This window comes from Aethalodelphis obliquidens, unplaced genomic scaffold (genome assembly GCF_003676395.1).
Source record: "Aethalodelphis obliquidens isolate GAN/ISIS:26980383/991018 unplaced genomic scaffold, ASM367639v1 scaffold70, whole genome shotgun sequence".
In the NCBI taxonomy this organism is placed as follows: Eukaryota; Metazoa; Chordata; class Mammalia; order Artiodactyla; family Delphinidae; genus Aethalodelphis; species Aethalodelphis obliquidens.
In genome coordinates this window covers 8,163,748-8,176,506 of record NW_020838014.1, presented here as the reverse complement: position 1 = coordinate 8,176,506, position 12,759 = coordinate 8,163,748, and the positions used below count along the sequence as shown (strand labels likewise).

General features: G+C 44.8%; 1 protein-coding gene across 4 annotated transcripts in view; it reads right to left on the bottom strand.

Moving 5' to 3' along the window:
- PDE4DIP (phosphodiesterase 4D interacting protein) overlaps nt 1–12,759 on the bottom strand; it is a 192,408-nt gene that overhangs the window by 2,365 nt on the left and 177,284 nt on the right. For all 4 annotated transcript variants that reach the window (XM_027091139.1, XM_027091138.1, XM_027091137.1 and 1 more), the window contains 6 exons: nt 5,282–5,521; nt 3,808–3,924; nt 3,025–3,251; nt 1,718–1,861; nt 488–626; nt 150–196 (listed from right to left, as the gene is read on the bottom strand). In XM_027091139.1, coding sequence (XP_026946940.1) covers nt 150–196; nt 488–626; nt 1,718–1,861; nt 3,025–3,251; nt 3,808–3,924; nt 5,282–5,521 — 914 coding nt within the window. The remainder of the gene's footprint in view (nt 1–149; nt 197–487; nt 627–1,717; nt 1,862–3,024; nt 3,252–3,807; nt 3,925–5,281; nt 5,522–12,759) is intronic.

Below are 12,759 nucleotides of genomic sequence, written 5' to 3'. Positions count from 1 at the left end.
CCCATGAGGACCCGAGCTCCCACAGATGGACCAGACATCTGCTCCTGGAAGGTCAGAGCAGGTCAAGGATCACCTGCACACTCTGATGACAGACGGTGATAAGTTTGGGGCGGGCTCTATGGCTCCAACTGGTGCAGTAGTTTCCTTACCTCCAAATTCGTCCTTGCCTTCTTCAAAACATCGTGTGTCCTGGTCACTGAAACGAGAAAGCAGCCCCCAAGGCAGAAATTACCAGTGGGCCCACGCTTGCGTTGGATTTGTGTTCTAAAGCTTGTCTTTCTGGACACTCAGCTCGGGGTCTCCTGCTGCCCCCCACCCCGTGTCCCCTCCTCTGCCTCCACGATTACTGATGGCACAGGAGGTTTAGAGACGTCACATCAGTCTCCCCCATCCCCTAACCTCTCTGGTCTCTGTCCATTCACAGCACAGGTGGCGGACCTGGAAGAACCCCCATTTCCTGTCCCATTCCCTGGCTGGGGGCACCCACACTGGCTGAAGATAAACTGTTCCATGCTCTCCTTCTGCTGGTTGGCGGTCTTCAGATGCTCAGCTGTGCTCTGAAGGAGACTCTCCTGTTTGGATAGTTTGGTTCTCAGTTCCAGAAGCTCCCTTTTCATGGACTCTCCCTGGGAAGCAAAACAGGCTCTCTGTCAACGGTCAGAAGGCCTAAAGCACCCTGTGTTCGGTGGCTCTTTAAACTCCAAATAGGATTCTACAATCTTCTCAAGTAGTTTTGGAGCAGATTTCCCTCATTAAAGCCTCTCAATCCCTCCAGCAGGTGGTGGCTCAGGATGGGCCATGAGGTGGGAGCACTGAGGACCTGGAAGCCCCGGTGCAGATTAGCAGAGGCTACACTCCTGTTGCTGCGGAGAACCTGACTCCAGGCCACACTGAAGCTCCCAGCTGTGAACAAGAGCTCAGATTTCGTGCTGACATAGTTATATCACTTGGGCATCACAAGTAAGACTTGGTCGTTGGGAATATTACGCCTGGATATCACGCCTGGGGAGACGGGGCTGGCCTGAGACAGTAAGTTTGTAAATATATCTGCCAACCACAAGATGGCAAAATGCTCCCTCCTTGGAATTAACATAATTGGGGCCGCTAAAGTGTCAGTGATCTTAGTCTGGAGTTGGAACCCCTGGGTGGGATCCTGAAACCTGCCTATCCAAGGTCACCAACCAGAAAGCAGTCTGAGATCTGAGAGCACCACGGGGAGGCTGACTCTCCCCAGGCCTGACCCTGTGACGCAGATGTGATTTTCTGGGATTCCAGGGGGTGGCTACAAGAGGCTGGGTGACTCCTGGTGACATTCTGTGATCCTGCCTATGTGGACCTGGAGGTGGGGGTGGGCTAGGAAGGGAAAGGAGATGTTGATGTTTTAACATGGTCCTGAACTTCAGCGCAGCCAAACTTCAGAAAGTTAAAGAAACGGAACATTTAGGGGTTACCAGGGCTCTCGTGTCTCTGCCTCCTCCATGTCCTTTCCTTCTGCTCTTTGATTACTTATCCTGGGGGTCAGGGCTGGGGGGAGAGGGGATGGAGTCAGAGCTGCACTGAAAGCAGCCACCGCGGAGGAGACGTCTCCCTCCAGGGACGCCCCCTCAGGTCCCCTTGGTCCCAGCTGCCCATTCGGCTCCTGACCTTCAGGATCTGCTGACCAAGGAGGCAGAAGGATATTTGGGGGCAGAACCAGTAGGGGATGCTGGCTTCTTACCGCTTTGCTGTCCAGCGCAGGGCCGTGGGAACTTGGCAAGGCTGCTCTCCAGAACATGGTGAGGAGGGAGGCCGCCTCCTCCAGTCGCTGGTGAAGGGCGTTGGCGCTGTTCCTGAGCTCGTGGATGCCTTCACTGCCCATCACCTGGGAAAAGGGAGAGGTAGCCATGGGCATCCCCGGGGCTGAGAGATCACTTTTTTTTTGCTGAGCATTGGCCTCAGCTTCCTTTGTGGGTGAGGCGTAGACACAGGCCTGCTTAAACCTGTGAAATCCTTTTCTAACCTGGAAGCCAAGGTTCTCTGACCTCAGCAGGGACCTCTCGATTTGCAAGAATTCATTTGATTCCAGCTTTCCCCACATTCTTTAGCTTCTAGTCCTGCTTCATGCTCCAGAGTCTAAGGTCCCTATTTTTGCACTGGCCCCCCTTGTCCTTCCGTAAATCACACCTTATGCTTCAAATGGACTGCACCACTTGTAGCTCGAAGGACTGAGGTGCCGCTCCCTTTACCTGGCATGTTCTCCCCCGAGAACTTACATATCCCCTGTTGGCACCCCCCCCCCCCATGAACCTGTTACTTTCCTTGCCTGGGATAACAGCTGATTCTGGGTTCATGCCCTCACACCCAGAGCCCTTGTAACCTTGTGCCTGGAGCCCCTGGTTATATTTATTTACTCAGGTGTGGGCATCCCTCTCTATCATGGGGGCCCCTGAGGGCAGGGCTGTTCCTGCATGCCTGTGCATCTCCAGTATCTCAGACAGCACAGCAGCCACTACCTGGATCTCTCCCTGAGGAAGGGCTCTGAGAAGCCTTGCTGCTTGCTCTCCCGCCTTGCTCAGTGTGAGCAGAGAAATTCCATGGCTGCCACCCTCCTCACCCCTTCCACATATTTGGCCCATATGGACGCAGATTCTCATTTTCCAGCCAATTGATTAAGTGATTTTATTCTGCCCACAGATGTTCATATGCCAGCATGACTTTAGCAGATAATAAGCTACCAAAGGGTACTCAGTACAGCATTGTGTGTATGTTGACGCTTAACGTGCTCTACTGATGAGGACGGCAATGCTGCACATGCTTTTCTGTGGTTCTGAGGGGAAATAGCAAGTCAGCTACATCTGGAACAGAGCAGAGCTTGTAGTGAAATTAACAGATGAAGATAAAAGGCCTAGCTGGATATAAATGGAAGATGTATCCTCAGCTGATGGGAGATGTGGAGCAGGAAAAAAAAAAATAGAGGGAGAAGAAGCTAAAATCAGAAGAAAGGGCCTAAGGAAAAGGTGCACCTAAAAGCTAAAATGTGATTACCTCTGTGCCTGGAGCTTCAAGGCCAGGGAAGTTGCAGGTTGATCTCATGAGTGACGCTATCTTCTTGACCAGCAGTCTGCCCTCCCCAATCTGCTGTCTTAGGGCACTGTAGTCATCAATGTGGCCAATGACATGGCGGCCATGCTTATTGGCAAAGGAGCCATCAGTAGCATCACCCTCCAGCTTGGGAGGGTTCTTCATTACTGGAGAAGCATCCAAACCCAGCTCTGAAGAATAAAACCACAATAACACAGAATCCACTGTTATACGTAATCATCCTCAGTTCAATCCAAAATGGACATCAAATAGTGAAAGAGGCCAGAAACAAGAATGACAGTCTTGGAAAGTACAAGTGTGAAGTCCATAGATATTCTGGGTTCTATATTTTTATAATCTTTCTTACATCATCTCATAATGATAAAATTGCCAGGAGGCAAATTTTATCCTTATTGACAAATGAAATATTCAGGACAAATTTAAAAAAAATTTAAATTTGGTGTTGAGAAGACACAGACAAGGAAATTAAGCTGGATACAGAGAGCACTTTCAAGAAGGAAGAGATTATAGTGCAATGAAGAAATACCAAAGCAATAGGAAAACCACAGGAGGAAGAATAATGACAAAAAAGGCAGCCACAGGAGGTGGCATGAGTAGGGCTAAAGGCCGTGGGACATGCAGAGAAAAATCTCTAAATTCAGATAATGTGCATATAGAGAACCAAAGGTTACTTGCTTTAGTCATTTTCCATCATTAGACCCTGAGTCCTGTAGTTGCCCTATTTACCATTTGTCCTATTGAAGGTTGTGGTCTCTGAGCCATGAGCAGCAGGAGAAGAGCTGGGGAAGACCAGAATTGAAGAATTCATGCCCACATCCCGAACTGGAGGGGAAGCAACTGAGTCTAGGGAGTAAAGATAACCACAACTTTAGGAACCCTGGAATATACTGCTCCTGAAACACATGCACAGCCTATCTTCACTACTGGAGATCTAAGGCAACATGACTCTCCTCTTACATAATCATCACCCAGGTACCACAGTCAAAACCAGTGGAAAACAAACCACTTAATTTGGAGCAAGATGTTCCTGTAATTGAATGCTGTTCCATGAGAAAGCAACTTCTAGTTTGAAAAATTATTAGATATATTTTTCTAACCCCTGATTTGAATATAATATTGTATGCAGTGTGTCTAATACAATGCTTTCTAACTAAATATAAATACGTATAAATATATGTAGTATATATGTTAAAAATATTTGATCAAAGAACGAATGGATTTATGGGCGATTAAACTCAGCACTCTAATCACCATTCTGATGAGTCAGTGCTGGAAAATATGTAGTAGTATAAGAAAGAGACATACTAGAAAGCATGTAGTAGTATAAGAAGAATAGGAGACATAAGCCTTGGTGAGTTTGAGATGCCCTATTGGAGACCAGGCAGCAATCCTCCAGGGGAGGTATTGGAAAATATCACGAAGAGACAGAAATGACCCTGCTCAGGCAAATGTGGCTTAGAACCTGCTTTCCACCTCAGGCCTCTGTGCTGTATGACGATGAGGAGGAGTGACTGAGCCAGTTCAGATGAGTCCTGGCTGGTGCTGTGGGGAGGCTCTGAGAGGGGAAAGCATGAGAGGAAAGAGAAGCAACACCAAGACAGAGTAGTGAGGTGGGAGGAACACAGAGAGCAGATCAAAACTTCTGCTTCGAATCTTCGATTGGCCTCTTAACTCCTGTAAACCTTAGCATGTCAGTTAATTGTCCCAGTGCCTACGTTTTCTCATGTAAAATACAGAGATAGTAAAATCTACCCTAGCTCTAATGAAATTATTTGAAAATTTGTTTGAAAACGTGGTAGATTTTAAAGCCCTCTGCAAATATAAAGAATAGGCATTAATACATACAGCTGTTAACTGCTGAGCACTTATTGCATCAGGCACTGGTAAATTATTTCACTTAATGCTCCATATAACTATGCACAGTGTATGTTATTATTATCCTCATGTTAAAGATGAGGAAACTAAGGCTTAAATACCTGAGGAGTTTAAACACAAGGCAAACAACACGTAAGTGTCAAACTCAGAATCTGGAGCCAGATCTGACCCTAAATCCCATGCTCTCAAGGCACTGCATTGAAGCACCTTCGATTTCACCCTGACCTTAAGGAGCGTGGAAGAGGCGAGATTGTCCCTTCCACCGTAGACGTCTTGGGGACCTCCCCACTGGCTGAGGGCTTCCTGATTCCCTTTTCCTTCCTACCTTGGAAGAGCAGCTGCTTGTTTCCAGGGTCAGTGTTGGTGGGGAATTTCTGGTTAACAGAGGAGGGGCTGAGGCTGGTTTTGCTGGCACCACCATCCAACTGCTGCTCGAGCTGTAGTCGCAGACAGTTGTTCCCCTGAATGCTGTGCTCCAGCTGCCCTCTCAAAGCTCGGATCTCTGCCACCAGGTGGCTCAAGTCACTGCTCAAAGGGACTTGGTGACAGGCATCCCAGGTGTAAGCTGAAAGTAGAGAGAGGACGGAGGGTCTGGTGGCACTGAACCAAGTATTTCCAAGCATTTGTCAGAACACTCCTCTGACATTCCTTTCTGCCAAGGACCCCACTGTAATTTCAGGGTCCCAGGAACACACCTGTGATGGATATGTCACTTTTCCTATGCAGGGCCTGGTGCACACTGAGATGGCATACACTCCAGCATGGAGTTTCCTTGGAGGCTCAAATGACCCTCCTCCGTCTAGAGGGCATTTGATTGGCAGATAAGTCAAGCCTATTATTTCACCTTATTAACGTCAGTCCTGCAGGCTAGACAGCAGGGTCTTCCAGGGCAGGAGATCAATACTGAACTAGAGAAGGGGAGGGGCTGAGGGAGAAGGAGATGTGATGACCTCCACATTCGGGAATCAAAGGGAGAGGAGGAGGAAGGCATCAGGGCTTTGGGCAGCATGTAAGAATGGGAGTGGGGTACCACAGACCAGGGATCATAACTAACTGGACGTCTCAATTTCTTCTAGTTTTTTTTTTTACCTCCACTCACCACTCATAGCCTGTTTCTATGTACTGGGGGAAGAAGAGATCTAAGAAATATTCTACAAGACCACAATTGCTCATCTAAAAATGTTGAAGCCAAATGTAGTTAAAAAGATAGAATTTGTTTTGGTTTTTAGCAAGGCTATAGGATGCATATACCATATAATACATGCACCCAGTTGCATCAGGGCCACAGGCCTTAACCAAACACATTAATATTTCTGCAATGAGCTATATGAATATTCTCACTAAATGGGATAAATGAAGAGGAGTGCAGGACAAGATGGCAGAGTAGAAGGACCTGAGCTCACCTCCTCTCATGAAAACACCAAAATCACAACTAACTGCTGAACAACCATCAACAAAAAACACTGGAACCTACCAAAAAGATATTCTGCATCCAAAGACAAAGAAGAAGCCACAACGAGATGGTAGGAGGGGTGCTTTCATGATATAATCAAATCTCATACCCACTTCTACAGACTGGAAAATAATTATGTTGCAGAGGTCCTCCCACAGGAGTGAGAGTTCTGAGCCCCATGTCAGGCTCCCCAGCCTGGGGTACTGTAAAAGGGAGGATGAGCTACCAGAGCATTTGGTTTTGAAGGCCAGTGGGGCTTGAGTGTAGGATCTCCACAGGACTGTGAGAAACAGAGAATCCAGTCTTAAAGAGTGCAAAATGGTTTCATGAGCACTGGGACCCAGGGCAAAGCAATGACTGCATAGGAGCCTGGGCCAGACCTACCTGCAGGTCTTGGAGGGTCTCCTGAGGAGGCAGGAGTCAGCTGTGGCTCACAGTGGGGACAAGAACACTGGTGGTGGAGGCCCCAGGGAATATTCAACAGCATGAGCTCTCCTAGAGGTCGCCATTTTGGCACTGAGACCTGGCCCCGCCCAACAGCCTGCAGGCTCCAATGCTGGGATGCCTCAGGCCAAACAACCAACAGGGTGGGAACACAGCACCACCCATCAGCAGACAGGCTGCATAAAGTCGTCCAGAGTCCACTGCTGCCTCTAAACATACCCCATGACTTGGCCCTGCCCACCAGACGGACAAGACCCAACTCCCCTCACAAGTGGGCAGGCACCAGTCACTCCCACCAGGAAGCCTGCACAAGCCCCTGGACCAACCTCACCCACAAGGGGGCAGACATCAGAAGCAAGAAGAACTACAATCCTGCAGCCTGTGGAAAGGAGACGACAAACACAGAAAGTTAGACAAAATGAGAAAGCAGAGAAATATGTTCCACACGAAGGAACAAGATAAAGCCCCAGAGGAACAACTAAGTGAAGTGGAGACAGGCAATCTACCTGAAAAATAATTCAGAGTAATGAAGTAAAGATGATTCAAAATCACAGGAAAGGAATGCAGGCACAGATTAAGAAGATAGAAATATTTAACAAAGACCTAGAAGAACTAAAGAACAAACAAACAGAGTTGAACAATACAATAACTGAAATGAAAAATACACTAGAAGGAATCAATAGCAGAATAAATGAAGCAGAAGAACAGAATGGTGGAAATCACTGCTTTGGAACAGGATAAAGAAAAATGAATGAAAAGAAATGAGGACACTTTAAGAGACCTCTGGGACAACATTAAATGCACCAACATTCACATTATAGGGGTCCCAGAAGGAAAAGAGAGAGAGAGAAAGGGCCTGAGAAAATACTTGAAGAGATAATAGCTGAAAATTCCCTAACATGGGAAAGAAAACAGTCAGTCAAGTCCAGGAAGAGCAGAGAGTCCCATAGAGGATAAACCCAAGGAGGAACATGCCGAGACACATATTAATCAAACTGACAAAAATTAAAGACAAAGAAAAAACATTAAAAGCAACAAGGGAAGAGCAACAAATAACATACAACAGAATCACCATGAGGTTATCAGCTGACTTTTGAGCAGAAACTCTGCAGGCCAGAATGGAGTGGCACAATATATTTAAAATGATAAAAGGGGAAAACATACAACCAAGAATACTCTACCCAGCAAGGCTCTCATTCAGATTTGATGGAGAAATCAAAAGCTTTACAGAGAAGCTAAGGCTAAGAGAATTTAGCACCACCAAACCAGCTTTACAACAAACGCTAAAGGAATTTCTCTAGGCCAAAAAGAAAAGGCCACAATGAGAAACAAGAAAATTATGAATGGGAAAGCTCACTGGTAAGGCAAACATACTGTAAAGGTAGGAAATCATCCATACTCTAATGTGATATCAAAACCAGCAATTGTGAGAAGAGGAGAGTACAGATGCAGGGTATTGGAAATGCATTTGAAAGTAAGAGACTAGCAACTTAAAACTTAAAAAAATCTTGTGTATATATATATAGACTGCTATCTCAAAATCTCATGGTAACTGCAAACCAAAAATCTACAATTGATACATGCACACACACAAAAAAATCAATCCAAACACAACACTAAAGTTAATCATAAAATCACAAGAGATGAGAACAAAAGAGGAAGGGATGAAAAAAGACCTGCAAAAACAAATCCAAGACAATTAACAAAACCACAATAAGAACATACATATCAGTAATTACCTTAAATGTAAATGGATTAAATACTCCAACTAAAAGACATAGACTGGCTGAATGGATACAAAAACAAGACCCATATATATGCTGTCTACAAGAGGCCCACTTCAGATCTAGGGACATATACTGACTAAAAATGAGGGGATGGAAAAAGATATTCCATGCAAATGGAATCAAAAGAAAGCTGGAGTAGCAATATTCACGTCAGACAAAATAGACTTTAAAACAAAGACTAAAAGAAGGCCACTGAATAATGACCAAAAGATCAATCCAAGAAGATATAACAATTGTACATATATATGCACCCTACATAGGAGCACCTCAATATATAAGGCAAATGCTAACAGCCATAAAAGGAAAAATCAACAGTAACACAATAGTGGGGGACTTTAACACCCCATTTACATCAATGGACAGATCATCCAGACAGAAAATCAATAAGGAAACATAGGCCTTCAATGACACATTAGACCAAATGGAATTGATATTTATAGAGCATTCCATCTAAAAGCAGCAGAATACACATTCTTCTCAATTGCACATGCAACATTCTCCAGGATTGACCATACGCTGAGCCAGAAAGCATGCCTTGATAAATTTAAGAAAATTGAAATCATATCAAGCATCTTTTCCAATCACAACACTATGATATTAGAAATCAACTACAAGAAAAAAATAAACTAAAAAAACACAAACATGTGGAGGCAAAACAATATGCTTCTAAACAACCAATGGATCATTGGAGAAATCAAAGAGGAAGTTAAAAAAAAATACCTAGAAACAAAACGAAAACATGATGATCGAAAACCTATGGGATGCAGCAAAAGCAGTTCTAAGAGGGAAGTTTACAGCGGTACAATCTTACCTCAGGAAACAAGAAAAATATCAAATAAACGACCTAACCTTACACCTAAAGCAACGAGAGAAAGAAGATCAAACAAAACCCAAAGATAGCAGAAGGAAAAAAATCATAAAGATCAGGGCAGAAATAAATGAAATAGAGACAAAGAAAACAATAGAAAAGATTAAACCAAAAACTGGTTGTTTGAAAAGATAAACAATATTGATAAACCTTTAGCCAGACTCACCAAGAAGAAAAGGGAGAAGGCTCAAATCAATAAAATTAGAAATGAAAAAGAAGAAGTTACAATGGACACCACAGATATATAAAGGATCATAAGAGACTACTACAAGCAACTATATGCCAATAAAATGGACAACCTAGAAGAAATGGACAAATTCTTAGAAAGGTACAATCTCCCAAAACTGAACCAGAAAGAAATAGAAAATATGAATAGACCAATCACAATTACTGAAATTGAAACTGATTAAAACACTTCCAACAAACAAAAGTCCAGGACCAGATGGCTTCAGAGGCAAATTCTATCAAATCTTTAGAGAAGAGTTAACACCTATCTTTCTGAAACTATTGCAAAATATTGCAGAGGAAGGAACACTCCCAAACTCATTCTATGAGGCCACCACCACCCTGATACCAAAACCAGACAAAGATACCACAAACACACACAAAATTACAGGTCAATATCACTGATGAACATAGACACAAAAATCCTCAAAAAAAAAATACTAGCAAACCGAATCCAACAAAACATTAAAAGGATCATACACCACAATCAAGTGGGATTTAACCAAGGGCTGCAAGGATTTTTCAATATCCGTGAATCAATTGGTGTGATAAACCACATTAACAAATTGAAGAATAAAAACCATATGATCATCTCAATAGAGGCAGAAAAGGCTTTTGACAAAATCCACCACGCATTTATGATAAAAACTCTCCAGAAAGTGGGCGCAGAGGGAACTTACCTCAACATAACAAAGGCCATATATGACAAACCCACAGCTAACATTATACTCAATGGTGTGAAGCTGAAACCATTTCCTCTAAAATCAGGAGCAAGACAAGGATGTCCACTCTTGCCACTTTTAGTCAACATAGTTTTGGAAGTCCTAGCCATGGCAATCAGAGAGAAAAAAGAAATAAAAGGAAGCCAAATTGGAAAAGAAAAAGTAAAACTGTCACTTTTTGCAGATGACATGATTCTACACATAGAAAAATCCTGAAGATGCTACCAGAAAACTCCTCAATGTATTTGGTAAAGTTGCAGGATACAAAATTAATACACAGAAATCTCTTGCGTTTCTATACACTAACAACAAAAGATCAGAAAGAGAAATTAAGGCAACAATCCCATTTACCGTCACATCAAGAAGAATAAAATACCTAGGTATAAACCTACCTAAGGAGGCAAAAGACCTGTACTCTGAAATCTATGATGCTGATGAAAGAAATCAAAGATGACACAAACAGATCAAAAGATACACCATGTTCTTGGATTGGAGGAATCAATATTGTCAAAATGACTACACTACGCAAGGCAATCTACAGATTCGGTGCAATCCCTATCAAATTACCAATGGGATTTTTTGCAGATCTAGAACAAAAAGTCTTAAAATTTGTATGGAAACACAAAACACCCCAAATAGCCAAAGCAATCTTGAGAAAGAAAAACAAAGCTGGAGGAATCAGACTCCCTGACTTGAGACTATAATACAAAGCTACAGTAATCAAAACAGTATGGTACTGGCACAAACACAGACTTATAGATCAATGGAACAGGATAGAAATCCCAGATATAAACCTATGCACCTATTGTCAATTAACAACAAAGGAGGCAAGCCTACACATGGATAAAAGGTAGTTTCTTCAATAAGTGGTGCTAGGAAAACTGGACAGTTACATGTAAATGAATGAAATTAGAACATCCCCTAACACCATACACAAAAATAAACTCAAAATGGATTGAAGATCTAAATGTAAGACCAGATACTATAAAACTCTTAGAGGAAAACATAGGCAGAACACTTTTTGACATAAATCACAGCAATATCTTTTTGGATCCACCTCCTAGACTAATGAAATAAAACCCAAAATAAAGATATTGGGCCTAATTAAACTTAAAAGCTTTTGCACAGCAAAGGAGACCATAAATAAAATGAAAAGACACCCCACAGAATGGGAAAAAATATTTGCAATCACTGTGACTGACAAGGGATTAATCTCCAAAATATACGAACAGCTGATACAATTCAATATCAAAAAACAAAACCGGGGGGAGGGACCTTGAAGATGGTGGAAGAGTAAGACGCGGAGATCACCTTCCTCCCCACAGATACACCAGAAATACATCTACACGTGGAACAACTCCTACAGAACACCTACTGAAGGCTGGCAGAAGACCTCAGACCTCCCAAAAGGCAAGAAACTCCCCACGTACCTGGGTAGGGCAAAAGAAAAAAAAAAAAGAAAAAACAGAGACAAAAGAATAGGGACGGCACCTGCACCAGTGGGAGGGAGCTGTGAAGGAGGAAAAGTTTCCACACACTAGGAAGCCCCTTCGCGGGCGGAGACTGAGGGAGGCGGAGGGGGGAGCTTCGAAGCCGCGGAGGAGTGCACAGCAACGGGTGCGGAGGGCAAAGCGGGGAGATTCCCGCACAGAGGATCGGTGCCGACCGGCACTCACCAGCCCGAGAGGCTTGTCTGCTCACCCGCTGGGGCGGGCGGGGCTGCGAGCTGAGGCTCTGAGGCTTGGGTTTCGGTTTTGGACGGAGCGCAGGGAGAGGACTGGGGTTGGCGGCTTGAACATAGCCTGAACGGGTTAGTGCACCACGGCTAGCCGGGAGGGAGTCCGGGGAAAAGTCTGCACCTGCCGAAGAGGCAAGAGACTTTTTCTTCCCTCTTTGTTTCCTGGTGCGTGAGGAGAGGGGTTTAAGAACGCTGCTTAAAGGAACTCCAGAGACGGGCGCGAGCCGTGGCTAAAAGCGTGAACCCCAGAGACGGGCGCGAGCCGCGGCTAAAAGCGCGGACCCCAGAGACGGGCGGGAGACACTAAGGCTGCTGCTGCCGCCACCAAGGGGCCTGTGTGCGAGCACAGGTCACTCTCCACACCCCTCTTCCGAGGAGCCTGTGCAGCCCGCCACTGCCAGGTTCCCGGGATCCAGGGACAACTTCCCCGAGAGAACGCACAGCGGGCCTCAGGCTGGTGCAAAGTCACGCTGGCCTTTGCCGCCGCAGGCCCGCCCCGCACTCCGTGTCCCTCCCTCTCCACCGGCCTGAGTGCGCCAGAGCCCCCGAATCAGCGGCTCCTTTCA